This window comes from Peromyscus leucopus, chromosome 7, assembly GCF_004664715.2.
Source record: "Peromyscus leucopus breed LL Stock chromosome 7, UCI_PerLeu_2.1, whole genome shotgun sequence".
NCBI classification, from domain to species: Eukaryota; Metazoa; Chordata; class Mammalia; order Rodentia; family Cricetidae; genus Peromyscus; species Peromyscus leucopus.
Genome location: NC_051069.1, coordinates 106,983,507 through 107,004,467, shown reverse-complemented (window position 1 = coordinate 107,004,467; position 20,961 = coordinate 106,983,507). Strand labels below are relative to the sequence as shown.

The 20,961-nt window shown below is 41.0% G+C and overlaps 1 protein-coding gene across 7 annotated transcripts in view; it reads right to left on the bottom strand.

Annotated features, from left to right (window-relative positions):
- The window catches only part of Golga4 (golgin A4), an 88,441-nt gene that overhangs the window by 32,670 nt on the left and 34,810 nt on the right, over positions 1-20,961 (bottom strand). For 6 of the 7 annotated variants that reach the window (XM_028862375.2, XM_037208017.1, XM_028862376.2 and 3 more), the window contains 8 exons: positions 20,848-20,895; positions 19,211-19,267; positions 16,321-16,419; positions 15,668-15,800; positions 14,290-14,474; positions 13,903-13,986; positions 11,559-11,706; positions 1,395-1,573 (listed from right to left, as the gene is read on the bottom strand). In XM_028862375.2, the coding sequence (XP_028718208.1) occupies positions 1,395-1,573; positions 11,559-11,706; positions 13,903-13,986; positions 14,290-14,474; positions 15,668-15,800; positions 16,321-16,419; positions 19,211-19,267; positions 20,848-20,895 (933 nt within the window). The remainder of the gene's footprint in view (positions 1-1,394; positions 1,574-11,558; positions 11,707-13,902; positions 13,987-14,289; positions 14,475-15,667; positions 15,801-16,320; positions 16,420-19,210; positions 19,268-20,847; positions 20,896-20,961) is intronic. The other variant, XM_037208018.1, reaches the window with a different exon arrangement.

Sequence of the window (20,961 nt, the reverse complement as noted above, 5' to 3'; positions counted from 1 at the left end):
AAATAAGGAATCAATAAATGAATGGTATAAAATGGAGAAATAATGAAGGCAAGTCTGAAATGAAGAAAAGGGAGATGGGACAGGGAACAGGCACTGTATTTACATGTTTAGTTGGCTGGAAAAACTGGAAACCTATGGGATTTTCAAAATTACTCTTTCTTTTGCTTGTTGTGTGTGATGCTTACATGTAAGTGTGGAGTGTGGCTGCCCACATGCACACATGTGGGGGCCAGAGGAGGACATTGGGAGAATTCCTCTCTCATTCTATAACTTACTGCCTTGGAGACAAGGCCTCCCATTGAGTCAGAAACTTGAAGTCTGCAGTTCACAACTATGCTGGCCCGCCACCTCTCAGGATCTACCAATCTACAGCCATGCCCAGTTTCCACCTGCGAGCTGGTGATTCAGACTCAGGCCCTCATGCCTGGAGAGCAAGCACTCTCACCTAGTGGTCAGTTCAGCCTCAGACTCCTTCTTCTTAAAGGCAATTTTATAAACTGAGTGGTAGTAGCGTACACCTTTAATCCCAACACTCACTTGGGAGGCAGAGGCAGGTGGATCTCTGTGAATTCAAGGCCAGCTTGGTCTACAAAGTGAGTTCCAGGACAGCCAGAGCTACATAGAGAAATCCTAAAAAGAAAAAAAAAAAAAAAGAAAACAACAAACCCCCACAACTTTATGGGCCTGAAAGATGGCTCAGGGGGAAAAGGCACCTGCCCCTAAGTTTCCTGACCTGAACTCAATCTGTAGAGCCCACATGGTAGAAGGAGAGAACCAACTCTCTCAATTTGTACTGACCTCCACACACATGCTGAGGGACTTATTCACACACACACACACAAATGCAATGACTTTTTAAGTTCTAAAAAGACAACTTTTTATAAAGATTACTCATTTTGAAAATATCTGTATTTTTAAGAGTAATGAGAACATTGATGACTATCTTTTCAGGGGTTGGGATTATAACTCAGTGATAAACAATATGTGAAGCCAAAGGTTCAATCCCCACCAGTGCATAAAAACCCAATAAACCAGTAATTAACCAGTTAAAATATTTAAATACCCAACCTTAGTCTTATACTCCCAAGTTCCCTCAAATTCACACATATTAGCTGAGCATCTTTCTGACTGAGTTCTGAGGATATGCACTGAAGCAGCTAAGCAATCCACAGACCAGGGAGCCAATAAGGAACACTGCAGATGGAGAGAGGCAGTACTCTGAAGGCCCAGAGACCTGCCTAAATAGGAACCTCTCTCTACCAAAGTGCTCTTTCACTGCATCCTGACCACCACTAAATAAACGCTCAGGGTCTAAACTACAAACTGACTCTTTCTTACAGTCAAAGACTTGGGGATAAGCATCGGACAGAGCCATTCTGATCAGGCATCCTTACTTTCATCATGCTGACAGCCTCCTGCCTCACCCGACTCAGTTCGTGTTGAAGACGGAGGCGCTCCTCCTCGCTTGCTCTCTCAACAGCCTTTATCTGTTCCTCCATCTCTGCCTTCATTCTTCTCTGTGCTTCTTCAGATTTTTGGGCTGTACTCAAGGCTTTTTCGAGTTCCTCGAAAGCTATAATAAAAGCAGCAGGAAACAAGTATCTCAAGAAATATTACCACTGACCTCAAGTGTTTCACAATCAACTTACAGGATCTAGAAGCAGCTGTAGCAGGACAGGCTAGAAGACGCAGCACTGGTCTAAGTCAAGAGATACTTCTGAGCTGTTCATCAAAGCTTTAACCAAGTGTCCCGTCACTAAGATGGATGTTTTGTTGTTGAGTTCTGGATTAGAATGGTACGGCTGCTTATGTGAGCCTAAGCTCAGACTCTGAAAATATATTAAATCACTAACATTTCCCTGCTCTCCCCACCAAGCATGCTATGGCTAACAAATTCAAGAAACAGGTCAGATCACTATTCTGTACTATGAATTTTAATTGCTTCCATTTGCTCTACAGTTCTTAGTTTCTCTATCATCAACAGTTGGGTAATGTCAGTGTGTACTCACTAGGACTCTTTCTCTTTTTTGTTTTTTGAGTCAGGGTCTCACTATGTAGCCCGGCTGGATTCGAACTGCAATCTTCCTGCTTCCTCTTCCTGAGTGCTGGGGTTACAGGCAAGTGCCACTATGCCTGGCTCACTAGGACATTTTTAAGAATGGAAAAACAGTTCTTTGGCAAATCTTATTCTCAGACATTTTAACCATAATATAAAAGATCAGGGGTTTGGTTTCTTTTTAAAAACATTTACTGGGTAAATCGTATACTTAAACAATGTACTTTTGAAATGAAACTTACTACATGCCTGAGTTTCAAATTAGGGCTGTTTTCAGCTGATTAGAAAGAAAACTACCTAATTCAATGGTATATAGAAAGGCTCTACTAACAGCTCATAGGGAAGATAAGTTCAGGCCATGTAGACTTATAAGGCTCTAAGGGTACAAAATCACTCATCCAGCATCCAACCAAGTCATACAATGGGTACAACAGCTGGGTGACTAGGTACCAAAGTGTATGTGTGTGTGTATACCTGTGGATATATGTGTGTGAATGTATATGCACGTGTGTATATATGTGCAGATCCATGTACACATTATAAACAAACACCCTGTGAAAATCCCATTGCTATGGTCCTAGATTGTTTCTTTTAGCCCTTACAGAAGTCCTGAGACTTCCCACTACACACTCAGTGGTCAAGATTCAATCCCATCAAAAAACAGTCCACAGGAGACAGTTCACCAACATATGTAATGTATCTTGTACAACTAAGTTGTTTAAGAAATATGGGGGCTTCAATTTAAAGTATCATAGTAAAAAGGCCTTTTACTGACCCCAGGTTGGTTTCAGACAACAGTTTAGGCAAAGGAATACCTGAGCACAAACACCTATTCTAAAGCAATTTCTTAGTAGTAAATAGCATTATGTACAGAAGGCGTATGGCTGAACTCAACAGCACTGAAAAGTTAATCTTTCTGACAACTAACAAGTCTTTGATATAAAATGCAAATCTACTCAATTTATTCATCTTGCATACTTAAAGTATAAAAATGAGGCTCAATAAGCTCTGTATTTCAAAGGAATAAGACATTGGCTGACATCATTTTTCAAGAGTCTTAGTCTAATTATACATTTGTCTGGAAACACCAGGATAATTCTTAAGACATGAGGATGCTGAGAAGTAAACTATTTAAGAAAAACAGTATCTTTGCTTTATTAGCTGTGTTTTCACTGTTAATTCTAGCATCAGGCACATAGCAAGTTAGCTATTGCTACTCCCAAATCATTAGTTCCCTCTCTTAAAACTCAGCCTGCGTATGGGAGATTCTTTCAGAGCTCACCTGGTAGTTTGTACTGAAGATTAAGGCTGGGGGGAGGAGGGGTGGGACAGGAAGGCTGCAGAAGTCACCAGCACATTTCTGCTACTGTTCCTCATGAAACCATCCATATCAACCTTCTAGTCTACATCATAGAATCTCTTAAGCTAACTCTGAGAACCTAAAGATGCTCTGACACTCACTCAGAATTTAGATGAAATGATGACAGAATAGACTGATTCCATGATTCTTCACTTAAATTTACTCTCCTGTTACATCAGAGAAACAAAATGATTTCACAACTAGAAATAATGTTTTGTAATCTTCTAATCTAATATCCTCAGTCCAATGCAGTAATGGCGGAAGCCCAATCTTCCCATGAGATGGTAAATCAACTTTAACACATGGACTCCATGGGAGAACTTTAAAAAGGGAGAAATAACCCTTGCTTTGCAGGATTTTGAAATCTTAAGGTGCCGATACTGACCAAGCTCAGTTGAGTAGATATCTCTCTCCTAACCAGGATTTCTGAACCAGTTACCCATAGGAGGCTTCCAGGTCTTGGCAGGACCGACTGTGCCATGTGCTGACAGACACAAAACTCCCTGCCTGCTATCTCCTCCCTGCTTTAAAGAAATACTAAGCATTCTTTCCAAAACATTAAAATAAATTTCAAATCTCCACATATAATAAACAGATAAGACATATTCAACCCTACCATGGATTCTACACTATACCACAATGAAAACCACTTTTTCACAGGAACTCTGCTTCCAACAGTGGAGCCCATTTCAGTGTTTAAACAGGAGGTAATGGGAGTGGACTGAGGAACAGAGCTGTCTGTGTGAGCCTGCAGACACCAAACATAGTAAAGCGGTAGCCATATCCTACAGTAATGTAAAAGTAAGTTCCCAATTCTTTCCTAAGTGAAAGTAGGCTAGAATTTCAATGAAAGTACTACACAAGTATGTTCTGATGCCTATGTCATTTATTTTTAGCTACAACAAAGGATAAGCGAGTGAGACAAAAAGCGTGCATGAGCCATGGCTGATGAGTCATCTTCACTAACATGCAGGAGTGCAGAAAACCACAGTCAAGGCACACAGGGCGGGAAGGCGAAGCACACACAGCCACGGTATTGGAAACACACACTGTGTTCTTCCAAAACAAAATCCAATGTACCTCAGGCAATTTTTATTTTAAAATAGAAAGCAAAAAAAAATAACACTGAATATACTTTCAAAACTTACTAGGCAAAAATGTAACCAACTAAATATGGCTGCACAATCCTCTCTGAGCTGAATGAGATGCAGGGCTGTGATGTTATTGCAAACTCTTCACTTTCCACTTCAGATAAGATTTATCCTGTCTATGAGATTATAAAAATGGATACCTATGTACTACAGGAGTTATGTGAGCAGGATTGGCTACCTACAGTTCAATAATCTCATCACTTACTCATCAAATTCTGACTAAATGTTTACCACATGCCAACTGTATGTTAGGGAGCAACACAGAAAATACCTTCACAAAGACAGCTGACCAAGTAGATGAAGGAAATAAAAACAAACACCCAGAGAAACCACTGTTTTCAACAGCCCACAGCCTTTCCCTCTCCTCCTGGAGCATCCTAATCCATCACTAAAGCAAATGGTAGAGTTCTGGGGCTCCAGAGTGTCACTGTTTTGCTCCCATCCTAGAGAGCACGCCGTAGACAGCTCAAAGGACCAGTTCTCTCACACTTCAGGGAGTAAACAAAGATGACGACCTCTAGATTAACTGTTGACCCTAAGACACTGGCTAACGATATCAAAATGAGTAAGCTGGCCTCTCTGTCTTTATTCCTGGGGAGGAAAAAAATGCATGTGTCGTTAGGAAAAAACTACAGAGTGAACAGGATGCAAATCAGTACTGAAAGCACCAAGACTTCTATCACCCCCACCCAATCCACAGCCCTATGTACAAACAGCACAGCACACCCAGAGCAGCAGTGGCCAGGGGCAAGACCTTCGGAGGACCTAGGAGGCGCTCTCCTTTTCGGATAGCTGTCTGTCTGTATGAAGTGGGCTTCTTAATGCATTACCTCTCAACAGACTGACTGCAGACTAGAAGAGGCACAGAAATCCAGCTGTGTTCCATTATGCCAGTAACACAATACATAAACACACATTAGATTGTATTTTATAAAGTAGTTATATTTCATAAAAAATCTGAGAACAAGAGATAGGCATATATTTTTATTTTAAAAATAAGTGAAAACCTTAAAATTTTTTCAGTTTAAGTTACTAGCATTACCAACAGGAGTACAGCATCCCTGGAACTGCCCTGATTTTGAAGTGTATAAAGAGGTCCCTTTCTGGAATTAAAAAGCTTGAAGACTGCTATGGTTTATGTAAAAGAAACTATGAAAATATAGACTACCAGCCCCCAGTGGCAGAAGCAAGTAGTGCTTCTTGTTCTAATCACTGTGCCTGACTTTCAACCACCTGCAGATCTATCCAATGTGTCATGTTTTTAACACTACCTCAAAACATCTCTAATTCTGAGAAATATCACGCCAAAGCAAAGCTAAGTAAATTTAACTGATTAGCCACAAATTTGTTCTTCCAGATGTTGAGGCTTTCCAGCAATAATGATTGTGTCTGGGACAAAAATAAAAACCCATGAATAAATAAACCCATTAAAACAGTAAGTCCTGCTAACAGATACTCATTTAATTATAAATATAAATAACTTCAAACATAGCATAAAGTTTACTTCAATTCACATTTATATATTTATTTATTTATTTATTTTTGCCTGAGAAACATCGGATTTTCTTTTAAAGGCTCATTCTAAGTACCCATGATAAGAAAAAAACAGAAAGAAAGCCAGCCTTACCCCAGTCCTGTTCATACAAGGCTTGGGAAAGGCACCGGATTCACTTATTGGCATGTGTGGATGCACAAAAATAAGATGTTCAGTGAGATTTGAGACTCGAGACTCAAGGAAACTGTTACCTAAGCATCAACAGCTAACACAGCACTTATACACAGTGGTTAGGGTTGGCTGCATATGCATAAAACTGACACATTAAAGACACAGGTATTTCGAAGGCTCCCCAGACTTCAAATGTACATTTTCTACTTCTGTCTGGCTTATCAGGCTGCACTATACAAAAGGAAACACATGACAGTAACAAAGCAAAGAATGTTATGACTTAACCCAAGTTTTTACATGCAGCCAATCATTTAAAACACATAAATTCAACAAAGATGGGGCGTGACAAAAAGGCTTATGAAAGTTAGTGCACTCTGAGAAACTTCCTAGTCCATGCGAAATATTTTACACATTTGCATGATTGTGGGGGGGGAAGGAAGGAGAGGGAGGGAGGGAGGGAGGGAGGAGGAAGGGAGGGAGGGAGGGAGGGGGGGAGGATGGGAGGGAGGGAGGGTTTCTGCATATACAAGTAGAAGCCAGAGATCAATCTCAGGTTTTGTTCCTCAGAAGCCGTTCACCTTGCTTTTTGGAAACAGGGTCTCTAACAGGAGCCAGGGGCCCATCAAGCAGGTCGAAGTCGTTGGCAAACAAGCCCCAGAAAGCGGCCTGTCTCTACCTCCCAGCACTGGGATTAACAAGTGCATACCACCAGGTCAGCTGCTTCTCCGGGTGCTCAAGATCTGAACTCCTCACCACTTTAGTGTGGCAAGCACACCACCATCTGAGATCTGAACTCCTCACCACTCTGGTGTGGCAAGCACACCACCATCTGAGATCTGAACTCCTCACCACTCTGGTGTGGCAAGCACACCACCATCTGAGCCATCTTATTTCCTTTCACTTGGGAAGAGAGTCAATGCTAGGATTTATGGTTTCTTTTTTCTTTTTTGCAATAGCTACATTTGAATCACCTAACAGTAACTAACAAAAAAAGACAAGCTTCATGGGTAAAAAAATTCATGAGAGAAGAAAAATCATCAAAGATACAAATTAATCTTTTCAAGAGCAAAAGTTTAACAAGCTACTAGTTATCAACAGAGGAATGGTAACCAAGGAAATGATGTACATGCACTATGATGCAAACCATTCAAACATGTTAAATATATATACAAGGATTCCCAATATTGTGCTAAATGATGGCATAAAACATACAAAGTTAAATGTGCAATACTATTATAATATAAAACTATGGATTATATAAAGAGTTAAATAAAGTATACTCAATGATATACTTTTATTTTCAATACTTTTACTCTTCCTATATATATATAGTTCATTAATAATTAGCCATCCACCCCTATCTCTTACCTTATTACACACACACACACACACACACACACACCTCTCAGGATTCAGTGTTAAGCTGGTCACATTAACTTTCTACATTGATAAGGATATACTTTCCAAGACAATTCTCACTATTTCCTAGCATCTAAATACGGCGGCATATCTAAAGCTAAATAATTACATTTCTCCACACTTTCAATCAGGTTACTGGATGCTAACTCATCTTGGCGTCCTCTTAGGTGACATCTAGAAAGATATGCAATCACAGTTGTTGCACAGTAGCTTACAGCACCACAGGTGTATTGATTTTGAATAAAGCAAGAGTGCTGTAGTGTGAGACCTCAGCACTGCACCCAGCCTTCCCAGGAGACATTGAAGTGCTAGACGTAAACTGTAGTGTCCTGGTGGAAGCACATCGTTACACTCATGGCTTAGTAATTTTACACATGTATATGTGCTGTGTGTGCACTCATGTATTTGGGCACACACGTGTATGTGGGTGTATATAAACATTTGTATTGAATCCTGAAGATGGCATCAAATGTTCCTCAATTCCTATCCACTTTCTTTACTGAGGCAGGGTCTTACACTGAGTCTGGGGTTTGCTAACTGCAGTTAGTCCAGCTAGCCAGCTTACCCCTGGGATCTCGTCTCTGTCTCTTGCACACTGGGATTATAGGCTCCAGGCATGAGTGCCTAGCTTCTGCTTTGATTCTGGGATCTGAACTGCATTTCTCAGGTTTCTGTGGCAAGTGCTTTTATTCACTCAGTGTGTCCCTGGCTCATGCTTTAGTATTTGAAACAGAATTATTCTTTCTAAATCAGAGACCAACCTGGACTCTGCTCTCGAACATGTGGCAGCACTCATTTGTATAAAAGCATGTAAGAAGCAGTGTGATGAACTGGGCTCAAGAAAAGCAACTGAGACCATTCTTTAGTCAGTGCTGACACCCAGAAAGAAAGAGTCAACAGAGCCAGTTACCTATCCACAGTCACACATCCACAAGTACTATCACAGTTAAACTCCTTACACTGGAAAATGCATCAGGATAGTTTCTTTTCTTTGGTAACAATTTTAGGTGGACACATCTGATTCTAAAATACCAACATCCAGCTGCAATGATGTTACTGTTTCCTTTATGTGTCCAGGGACTTCTTACTCAAAAGACAGAAGACAGATGTTTAACAGAGCAAATGAAGTCTACAAAGGCTGGATGGTGTTCACTTGTTTCTCATGGAAGCTCTACTTACTGGACACTGGCTGTTTCCTGTGGCTAGCACTCATCTAGAGTTTTCTTCTGACTGGTATCTATGCTTTACGCTGGGAACTAAGGACCAGTTTTGTTCAGACAGCGCTTCTCAACTAAGGCCATGGGCTGAGGTACAGGTGGTGGACAGAACTAGTTCTCATGATAGATTTGTGGAATCAGTCTACTTACAGATGTCTACCACAGCACTCAATAGTTAGGATTACAAACAAACATGTAAACTATGTTGTCTAGATGCTTTCCAAAATTAATGGACCCATAAATAATTTAAACCTCTATTCTCTTCTTCAGTATTTGTTAATTTGCACTCTTCTGATATTGACATGAACAGAAAGGTTTTCAGCCTACCGATGGTAACGTATTTACAAAAGCATAGTTCTGGGAGTGAGGCTGCTGCTCAGTGGCAGGATACACATCTGGCTTGCATGAAATTCTAAGATCAATCTCTAGCACCCCCAAAAGTAGGAACCCTGAAACTGGATTAGACAGTTGTAAGATGCCCAACATGGGTTCTGGAAACAAAACTCAGGTATCTGCAGGAGCAGTACACACTCTTCACCATTGAGTCACCTCTCCTACCTACATCTAAAGAGAAAATACATCTGTCAGTCGTGCTTTAGAGAAACAAGGAAGGAAAACTGTACCATTAAGATCTGACTGAAAGTTTTTGGGGGAATTTTGATATTCATTAATTGGCTGCTTATTTATTTACTCATTTACACTTCTCAACTTAATATTCACCACAAAGTGCAACTCATTAAGAAAACTTCAATTCCTGGCCATCATTTCTTCTGGACTAGCTCTGTGGTTAATAACAAGATCTAGAGCAGGAAGGCCTGATGGCAGGAGCTGGGGATATATATACACTATGTGCTATGCATGGGCTCCTACACACTGGGGCTGCACAGAGGCCTCTCTCTGTTCACTGAAGGCAAACCTGTCTGCAGTATCTTACAACACTTGTGTTTTAGGAGCTTATACTCTTCAAGGAGCTATTACCCCCCACAGAGAATTTTCTTAGGTTTAATGAGAACAAGTTCATCAACTAAAATCTCCAAATCATGCCATAAAACAACACAAAGAAGACAGAGATGCATTTACAAGTACAGATGGTATTAACCAACTATTTCTCCCATGTGGCTCCATTTCCCTTGTTGGTACCTTACAATGTGTTTTCTAAGACCATTTCTCAAAAGTGTGTCCTAGAAATCAAATCCTCATCAAATTCAAAGACCTTTATAAAACTTCATCCACCACCCCTATTTCATGAAACATCTATTGTACTCTCCTAAAACCTAACTACTCACAGTTCTTGTGACATCCTGGAGTAACTTCTTTCTTCTCATTTATTTCTATCAGTCAAACTCAAGACCTTTCAACATATACTCTGAAGCCACAGTGCTTGAGTTAAAACCCTGACTAAACATTTACTTTCTGTGCATAAATGGAGACAAATTAGTCTTAGGTTTTCCTATTTGTAAAGTGAGAACAATAGTATTGTTTGACATTAAATGTAGGTGTAAGTCAAAACAGCGGAGCCTTGCTATCAAACATAACTACTGCCGTAGTAGCGCTAACACGCCCCTTGCTACTACACGTAACCACTACTGTAGAAATGTAAACAAACACCAGCAGCAATGAAGACTGAAGTGGCTTTGAGCCTCACCACAAAAGCTACTGTAACCTGTACAGTCCCTCCACAGATTTAACCACAGGCTGCGACCTGAGGCGAATGACCCTTAAAAGATGCTCCAACTTCTTACCTCCACATGCTTACCCCACAAGTCAATTCCACTGGGAAATCTCTTAAACAAACATTCTAGTAATCAAGCCCCAATTTCCTAATTTAGAATCCCTTACTGTCCCGCATTCTCTTTAGACTGAAATGTTTGACCATCTGAGATCCTAACTTCTCTTCTGCTCCTCTCCCCTTCCCTCCTCCCCAGAGCCACCACCCTAGGCAGCCAAAGTGCTCTCTTCCTCAGACCTGAACTTCCTACTCTGCTCTAACTTCACTTCCTTCCCACATACAACGTGAGCTTCCATCAAACTGTGTTCCCCTGTACTGCTTCCTCTTGTCCTATACAGAGGTTCAAATGCAGCTACTCACCTTGAAGATCCCAACAGCCAGCTCCTTCAAATTTCGACTGTTTCCCACTTCAGCAGACATGGTTTCCAGCTGATGTCCACCCATTCCTCTGCCTACTCACAATCGTGGAGTGACTGACACGTATGCAGCCCGCCTCTCTGTAGTTCCACTCGGCTCACTAACTGAGGCCTTTCTTGACCTGCTCACTCTCTTCTCCTTTCTTAGCACTACTCAGTACTAAATGTGATGAATTCTACTCTGGCCTGTATTCTATTCAGCTAATATGTTTAATACTGAACTGCTTGTTGGAACCAGTGGAAGCAGATACATACTGTATGCTTTCTGTTTTTACCTTGTACCACCTATAAAGAAGCAGTTATTTTAAATAAGCCCCATGCTGTGATGACTGGTAAGTTCCTTAAGCCTGAATTTTAATACTCTAAGGCGGAGGTCAACAAACACTTTCTGTAATGGATAGATACTAATATTTCATTAGGCCTTCTCTAACGAGCACTTATAAGGAGTCTCTACACTTAAGCATCTATGTCAACAATTAACTCATCTGTTAAAATACTTTGCGACTTTGTGAGATGATATAAAATATAAGCCCTGTGTTCTTACCAGCTCTTTCAGACTTTTCTTTCTGTTCCTGCAATTCCTCTCCTTGGGTAGTCATTTGTTTGATACGACTACGAAGCTGAGCAATTTCTTCTTCTTTCAGTTCCAGGGTCTCATGCATCTGCCGCTTTGTCTCTGTTATTACCATTCCCTGAACAGAAGTGCAGATTCTAAAGCATTTGCATAACACAACATAACCTAACATTTGCATCACCACCACACAGCAGAGCTCAAATGATGTGAGAGGCAGAACAAGCATTTCTTACTAAGGACAGTGGAAGAATCTTCCCAGTAGCTCACAAACTCAAGTCTGTGTTTTCACTCTGTGCCTTAGCAGACCAGGTGTTTCAATATGGAAATATTTAACAGTAAGTTTAGTCCCTTAAGCACCACATTTCAGTTACAAGATTTATTTTACAATCTTGCTATAGATGCAGTAATTCCCATCTTAATAAATAGTAATGAACAAAAATGTGACTCGGGGACAGAATAAACCACAGTTAACATCTGTGGTTTCACACACAAATAACCGCAGACACTATGTTTTTGCGGAATATTACTTTAACTAGGCAAAGATGTGTTACATTTGTTTATGCTGCATTTGTTTAATGATGTAAGGATGTGTTGGTTTTGTTTATGCTGCATCTGTTTCACCTTGCCTGCCTAAGGCACCTAAGGTCTAATAAAGAATTGAACAGCCAATAGCTAGGCAGGAGAGGGACAGGCCAGTCTGGCAGGCAGAAAATAAATAGGAGGAGAGAAGAAGAGAACAAGGAAGAAAGAGAGGGACACGCCTGAGGCCAGAAAGCAGGCAGCCGCCAGGCAGACACTGGAGGAAGCAGGAAAGTAAGACATACAGAAAGAAAGGTAAAAAGCCCTGAGGCAAAAGGTAGAGAAAGAGAAACAGGTTCATTTAAGTTAAAAAAGCTAGCCAGAAATAAACCTAAGCTAGGCCGAGCATTCACAACTGATACAAAGTCTCTGTGTCATTATATGGAAGCTGGTTGGTGGCCTAAAAGAAAAAGCCTGGTACACTATTAGGGTTGCTGCTGCCACAGCTGGGTAAAGCAAGGCTAGAGCCCCGCTGTGCCCAACTATGCCTAGTTCTCTTTTCTCCCGTGACTCCCTCCCATCACTACCCGACTACTGTAAGGAAGGCCCCACCTTCCTTCCACATTGCTCGAGACTTCTCTTCCCTCTGTGGAGAATCTCTACAGAAATAAAGATCAATGTGTGGGAAGAAATCAAATCATCATGTATAAAAGCAGTCATCTGGGACAAACAAAAAATCTGAGTAGTTCAGCTAGTCTCCTGAAAAGGTACTCAGACCTTACCTGCAGGGCCTACTGACCCTACTGTGGAGTATGACTCTTCCAGATGGCCAATGTTAACGTTAACAACCGAGGAAGTAAAGCATAGTCAAGAAAATTGAAAATGAAGTAGTGGGCCTTCATTGTCTCCAAAACTCACATCACAAAGGAAAGAAAACGACAGAGAGAAAGGACAACTAAACCTATAGATTAAAAGAAATCTTAAGAATCTTATCAATTACAATAAAAGTTTACTTGATTTGTAAAAAGAAAAATATATGAGATAATAAGAAAATAACTAGATAGCAGATGGTATCATGAACTACTGTTAAATTGATAGATATGATCATTAAGTGGTTGTACTTTTGTTTCAAAGCTAGGTTAAAATACTATAGTTATGAACCAGCATATTAAACAAAATGATGGACGGAGTGAAATGAACAGGGAGATGTTTTACAAAAGGGCCGGAGAACCTGGGATGAAGCAGGGAAGAGCTGTTCATTCACCTGTGAGTCTCCCAGCTGTCTCTGCTAGGTGCTAGCTGCTGCTCTAACTCCAAGGTACCTACCGTGAGCTCAGCCCTTCCTCACTCCTCCAGCAACCTAAGCACCCTGGAGCCCACATGTACAAAGTTTTATGCTAATATACATATTATCACTTCTTTACTTTTCAGGCAACTCATCCAAATGATCAATCTACTTCTGTAATGTGAATGAAAATATTGAAACCATTTGTATTCAGCATATCTTAACTTTAAATAATTTTTCTCTGAAAAATAGGTATGTATTGCAAACAGATTTCCTTTGTAACCATTACTGTTGTCTCTAAGACAGAATGCTAATTGGTATTAAGAAATCAGAGAATCAGCCTTCTTAATGCTAAAACTACATAAATCTAGAAATTAAAAATAGTTTTCATGGAAGCCGCTACAAAAATTTTGAAAAGCAGGTGTATATAAAAATACTTCTAACAACTGCTCTCTAAGCGAATTTGGGGGCCCCTGACAAACCTCAGTATCATAAATTTGGGAGTTTTACCTTATCTTGTTCAAGCTGTTCAATTAAGTTCTTTGCATCACGCAATTGAGTGATAAGTTTAGTCTTCTCAGCCATATGAAGCTCCTAAAAAAGTTTTAGAAATTCATTTCCATCTCTAATAAAGTTTTGCCTCATTTGAGAACTCTATGCAGCTTATCTAGTCTAGATAAACCTTACAGTGTAATGGGAGAAGTACACAGGAAATCTCCAATGTATGGTAAGTGCTTTAAGACCCAGGGCACTTGGGTGCTCAGACAAGGACACCCTCTCCACCCTGTCTATGGGTGGGAGGGTGAAGGCGGCTCCCCAGAGGAGGCACAGGCCACGCTGGAGCCTGTGGATCTGGTTTTATGCACTGAAACAAGACAGAACTCAGTGGTCTCTCACCTTGACCTTTTCTAGTTCCTGCAGCCTTTCATCCAATTGCTCCTGCAGTGCCTCCTTTTCACTGATCAGTAGTGTGCACTGCTCCTTATGGGACCGAATTGTTTCCTTACAACGCTGAAGCAGATTTTCCTGACGTTTCACTCTTTGCTGAAGCATTTCCAGTGTTTTAGCGGAAGCTCCACCTCCTACAAATGGTAAAGCAGCATGAACAGGGGCAGCTGGTAAACACACAAGTGAGCAGGCCAGTGAGATGCTCAATGGGTGAAGGTGCTTGCTACCAAGCTTGAGTTCAATCCCCCGGAAGACCCACATGGTGGAGAGAACCCTCTGACTGCCACATGCACATCATGACACATGAAAACTCAGACACTAAATAAATAAAAGAAATGAAATAAAAACAAAAATGTAGGGAATACAAGAGAACTCTGGCAACAGTTCAGCTTTTTAGAGGAGAGGCAGGCAGGGATTCTGGGAGCTGTGTTTAGCCTTCTGCAAGCTAAACACACTCTACCACTGAGCTACAGGCCCAGCCCCTGCAGCGTTCTCTTCTACCCAAACTAACTACATTCTGAGACAAATCAAGAAGGGACAGACACCCCAGGAAGCCAAGTAGCACTCTTCAGACTCGACTCTCAGGTTACTGTGTGCTATTTACATGGAGACGCCACGTATAAACTCCCACCATCAGTGGTCCAACCTCACTCTGGAGCGGCACAGATGCTGGCATTCACTGGAGCTCGCCTACTTACGAGGCTCATTCCTAAGCTCCCACTAGTTCCCATCCCGAAAGCACTCCTAAGTATTCTTTCCAGCCACACTCTAGTCTCTTCCTGGAAGGAGTTCTGGTTACTACAGGCTTTACCTCCTACATTTAGGAGTGTGTCTTCACACCCAGAGGAGCTCTTTAGAGTTCACAGCTCAGGTGACTGGCTGCTTGGCAACTTACTTTCTCTGAGTGGACCAAAGTCTGCTGTGAGTCTCTTTGTAAGAGAAAAAAGCCCTAAGGCAGGGGTGGAGACGCAAATGTGTACGCCAGGACTCTGGTGGCTACATCAGAAAAAAAAATCACAACTTGAGTGATCTGGGTTCCATGAGACCCTGTCTCAAGAAACTAAAATAGTGTAACATAATTTATGTACTTCAATTATTTAAAAATGTGGTCTTCTTAAAGTTTATGCAATTTTCAAGTCTTAAATCAATTTTTTTCCTAAAAAAAAAAAAAAAGGTAAATTTTTTTAAAAACTAACTTAAATTTTTGAAGAAACATTAGGGTCAATGACACCTTACTTCCTCTCAATCTATTCTATCAGCTCAAATCCTGACCTTTCAACATTCTCCTCTGATTGTTAAATTATGCTCTGACAAAGACAAGGCTTACCCACTGGCTCCCCGACATCCTCTATCTTCTCTTTGTCAGCGTCCACTTCTGCCTGGAGCTCCACTGGGGTGGGAGGCTGGGGTAGGCCAACACTCATTGGGCCATTTTGTAAACGTTGCTTTAGGAGAGAAACCTAAAAAAAAAAAATCAGTAGTAGAAAAAAAGTATGGCAGAAATATTTTATTTAAAATTTTAAGAACTAAAGTGAACCTGGGCAGTGATGACCCACACCTTTAGTCCCAGTGCTTGGGGCAAAGGCAGGCTGATCCCTGAGTTCAAAGTCAGCCTAGTCTACAGAGGGAGTTCCAAGACAGCCAGGGATACATGAAGAAACCATCTCAAAAACAAAAAAACAAAAAGAAGAAGAAGGAGGAGGAGGAGGAGGAGAAGAGAGAGGAGCAAGAAGGGGGAGTGAGGAGTGGGGAACAGTATGTTCACCACAGCAGCAAGCACAGTGCAGCTGTTTGTCACATGCACCATTTGCAGGGACACCACAACCAGTCCAAAGGAACCTAAACAGTTTAGTATAGCGCTGAGACGGAAGAAGGGTAGGTTTAACAAGCTTTTCCCTGCACATTTGGAACTCGTCGGCTACCCGGCTACAGTTCCTGCTTTTCCAGCACTGGCTTCCACGCTTTGGCTCGCTCTTTTACCTGAGTCTGGAGAACACTGATATACTGGTCTTTCTCCTCCAGACAAGCATCAAACTCTTCCTGGAGATGTCTCTTTGCTTGCTGGTCCATCTGCAGCTCCTAAAACACAGAAGGTATTACAGGTAGCTTTCAATATAAAGCAAAAGATGCAAACTTCAAGTTTACAACATCATCGTTACAGATTTGCCTCGCTCTTAATATAACATATACAGAATAAGTAGAGAATCCTCAGAATGGAAGACATTAGTAAATAATTTTGTTCCTTAAACAATATGAAGGTCTCCAGAGAAAAAGTATTTTTGTAAAGCCCTGCAATGATTGAGAGTGATGGACAAGGGAAAAAGTAGACTTGAGATTCAATGTGGGACTAAACTGTAGCACTGCAAACAGAACGCCAGCAGTGTCCTCCCCATCCGCCTGAATCACAGCACTCCCATCTGCAGAGCCAAGAGGATGAACTAACTGGCCGGCCACCAAGGAAGAAAACTTCCAGCTCCTGAAATTACTGCAAATGCTACGTCTTAAGGTTGTTAACCAGAAATCAATGTTTATCTGCTGCAGCTGGCACAAGAATGGCCTCCTGGATCTAGGAACCTGCTCACCACAATGCCCTCCCAGCTCCAGGCTTCTCTGTCCTTTACTGAGTCTATCTATCCCGTCAGTACATTCTATCCTCTCCATTTTCCCTCAGTCACACTTTCTTAGACCATTAGAGATTAACATTTGGAATATATTAGATATGACACCAATCCCCCTTTTGTTCTGGGGTTGCTACCTCACTAACTCCCTAAATTTAAAATATTCAAAGTTCTCTTTTAGGTGTTTTGTTGACACTTGCATATGACCCAGTTCTTTAACCAACTGCTCTCTAATGTCTGGGTTCTCTCTTCTCCAACTATGAACACGGCCCAGATCGCCAAGGCTTGATTTTTAATTCCATCAACAGGGTTCTGGAGACTTATGTCAGCCCCCTTTGATTTAACCCCTCCCTCACAGATGTGCTCTGGGCACTCTCTTTGGACACTATCCCAGGGCCTTATCATCCCCATCCCTGCAGTGTCTCACACACTACTGTGTTCTGAGGTGCCCTGTAGTCTCCCTTGCACTTAAGATGTGAACAGGCAGCAATAAGGAATGGCACGTGTGCTTACCCATCTATTAATAAAGCAGAGGTCCACGCCCCATTTTCTTGAGGATAGCTCCCTCAGTGAGGGACTCCTTAGCAGACTGATATGCGGCAGGACAAAAAAAAAAAAAAGTATTCTGTGTCTCTAGATAAATACCGTTATAAACCCCTCAAAACTTGTGCCCACCTCTAACAGACATTCTCTGGATTTTAAACAGGTCTGCGCTCCATTGCTACATCTATCTAATCATTACATGCATAAAACCTGGACACTGAATTTCTTGCCCCAAACAGAATCAATTAATGACCTTCATTTATTCTCAAAATACAAGAAAACGAACAAATAATACATTAAGCAAAAAGCCATTAATGTCTCTCCAAGAAAAGCAAAGGTGCTTGTAACTTGTAACTTGAAAAATCGTCAGGGGACTCCTCCCCGCACCCTGCTCACTACACTCCCAGTCCGCCCTCTCCAGCACCAGCCATCTTCTAGGTCAAAGTGGCAACGTGGACTCGGAGAGACTAGGGCGAGCTCCACCCCTTCACTATCACTTCAGAGGGAGAAGTCATTCTTCTCGGGTATTAGTTCAAGACACGTCTCACAAAGGAAGAATGACTACCGTTATCTGTATGATAAGGGTCAATGCCCATTCTTGGTAAAGTAACAAAAATAAACTAGTTCAAAGTCATGTTTAGAATGTTTTAAAGAATAAAGCAATAAGAACTGGATTATACAAAATGTAAAGAGACTAGAAATTAAACACAAATTCAATACAAATGAAACAATAATGTGATACAAGAAATTCATATATGAGCAATACAGACAATGTATCATTTAAAGGTAGCAAATTCTCTAAGGAACAATAGGCTGTTCTTGGTGACATCAATCACTCAAAGGAGAGATTCTTCTCTTCTTCTGCCTCCTCTCACAGACACAAAGTTCTCTCCTCCCTCTCTCCCTCCGTGTCTTCCTCTACATTCACAATCCTATTCTACCACTAAACTATATTCCCAGTCTTATACTAGCAATTGCCATTTGTAAATTTACCAATCTGCTACTTTTTAAACATATTTGTACTTTTAACATACTATATACCTTAGACTGATAAATTCCATAAATAAAATTCTATTCAGAATACATAAAATTCTAAACTACTATTATTTGTCCTGAAATCACCTGCTTCATAACTCTTAATAACAAAGGTAGCAAAATGATACCTATGAACATTCACAACAAAAACATGTTAACAAGACATTCCCAGCAATACTAAAGTAGGTGTGGAGAAAGCTCTGGTAAATGTCTGCTTATTGCTGGGCTTCAGGCAGGACAAGATAGAGGAGCAGGGGACCAGAATGAGGCATCTGAAAAGCCCCCTCAGTATAGGCTCACTGAAAAGGTAAAATGCTGCCAAGAGGGACATTAAGGAACTCAATCTAACCCTATGAAGAATTACCACTCCAAATTACAAGTTCTTTTCTTTCAACAAAACCATGTTGACTAGGAAAGGCAAAAAGAAGCCTAGGATGTTTAGCAGTGGGAACAATTAAGTCTTGGGAGTGGACACTGACTACTCACACTGCAGACTTACACATTTTTTCATTAATTTCAACAACAACAACAACATCTTCCATAGAAATCCAGACGAATAAAACTACAGAGACGGTGTGTGAGCTCACAGGCTGGCCACCAGCCTAGCATGCAGAGCATTGCTACTGAACTAAGAGGTTAAATCACTGTTCTCAAGTACTAGTCACCAAACTTACCTCTCTCAATTCTGAGATCCTTCGAAGTGATTTATCTTGACTCTGACTCAATATACCCTTTAATTAAAAAAAAAAAAAAAGGTGGTTAACATCTATACGGCATAGTCATGCAAAAAAAAGCAAGGCTATGTCAAGTGGGAAATCTGCTAACAGTTAAAATATGATAGCACAGGATTACTCTGAATTCTGGTTATGTGAGTAGTTACATTTGCTAATAAAATGCACAGATATGGAAATCAAACTACAAACTTAACTATATGCTAACTTTAACAAAAGGAAATCTGTAAAGTAAACTCAAACTTCAAAAGCAAATGATTTCATTATAACTTAGAGTTCACAGAGCATGTTAATTATCATTATCATGCTGTAAAGGTTTATGTAAAATAACTTTTTTTGGTTTGTTTTTTTGTTTTTCGAGACAGGGTTTCTCTATGCAGCATTGCACCTTTCCTGGAACTCGCTTTGTAGACCAGGCTGGCCTCGAACTCACAGATATCTGCCTACCTCTGCCTCCCGAGTGCTGGGATTAAAGGCGTGCACCACCACCGCCCAGCCCGTAAAATAAAACTTTTCTTTTAAAAATCTAATTTTTGCCAGGCAGTGATGGTGCACACCTTTAATCCCAGCACTCAGGAGTCAGAGGCAGATGGATCTCTCTGAGTTTAAGGCCAGCCTGGTATACAAAGCAAGTCCCAGGATAGCCAGAGCTACACACAGAGAAACCCTGTCTCAAAACAAAACAAAACAAATCTAATTTTCACGAACAACATGCAGAGAGTATAGGCAGGTGAAATGTCTGTTTATTGATATAGAGGCACTGGGGCAAAAGTTGTTGTCGACTACTATTAAGCTTAATGATAAACCTTTACTATAAGCACCCTTAGTATTTATTCTTTTAAACAAGCTAAAAATGCTGGGAGGTGGAGCAATGGGACTCCTTAATTGGCAGTTTTAGACCATTCTCTGGTACCCAAGTCAGTGACAGGCTATCAGCCACACAGTTGGCCAGACAGCTGTCAGCCAGCACCAGCTACTCTGAACCCTCACAGACACTCAGGAGCCTGGGGCCAAAGCATAGTGTAGGTGCTGAAGGTCCATGTCCTAGCCACGATGGTTTCAGTTTGTGCTGAGCTTTGGTGAAAGCCCTACGAGCCTTGGTGAACTGTAAATGACCTGCAGCCATTTACATAAAGGAAAATGATTCCCCTAATAGGCCAGGAGAAAGTACACAATTGTCGCATACACAGTCCTTCATTCTCCTGAGAGGTATAAATGTGGCCCCTTGTTTGCCAGGACTAGTACAAATACAATTCTGCAGGAAGGTCTGCTGTGACTGGGGCAGACACTCTGACCACACGTTCTGCTTCGTACAGGCAGACTGTGTGGCTCCTCCTGTGCTGCCCAGGCTCAGTAACAGGACCCTGGCTGCTGCGATTGCCGTGCCTACTTGTGGTCTTTAGCATGGGACACATCTTTGGGGTTTCCATCACTCATTCTTTTATCAAACCTCTAGTAATGGTTAAACAGGTTAAGTCTGGAACTATACAGAATATTTAAAAAGAGAATAAATATTTCTATGAGAACTTTTCTAACTTTAAAATCAAATATGAGTCAACAATGGTCAATAAATCACTCACTTGTAACTTCTTCTTCTCTCTCTGAAGAGTCTGAAATGCTGTGACGAGCTAAAACAAACCAAAGTAACATTAGTTGTTTCTCAATAAATTAGTTGTTTTCAACAATTCATTATT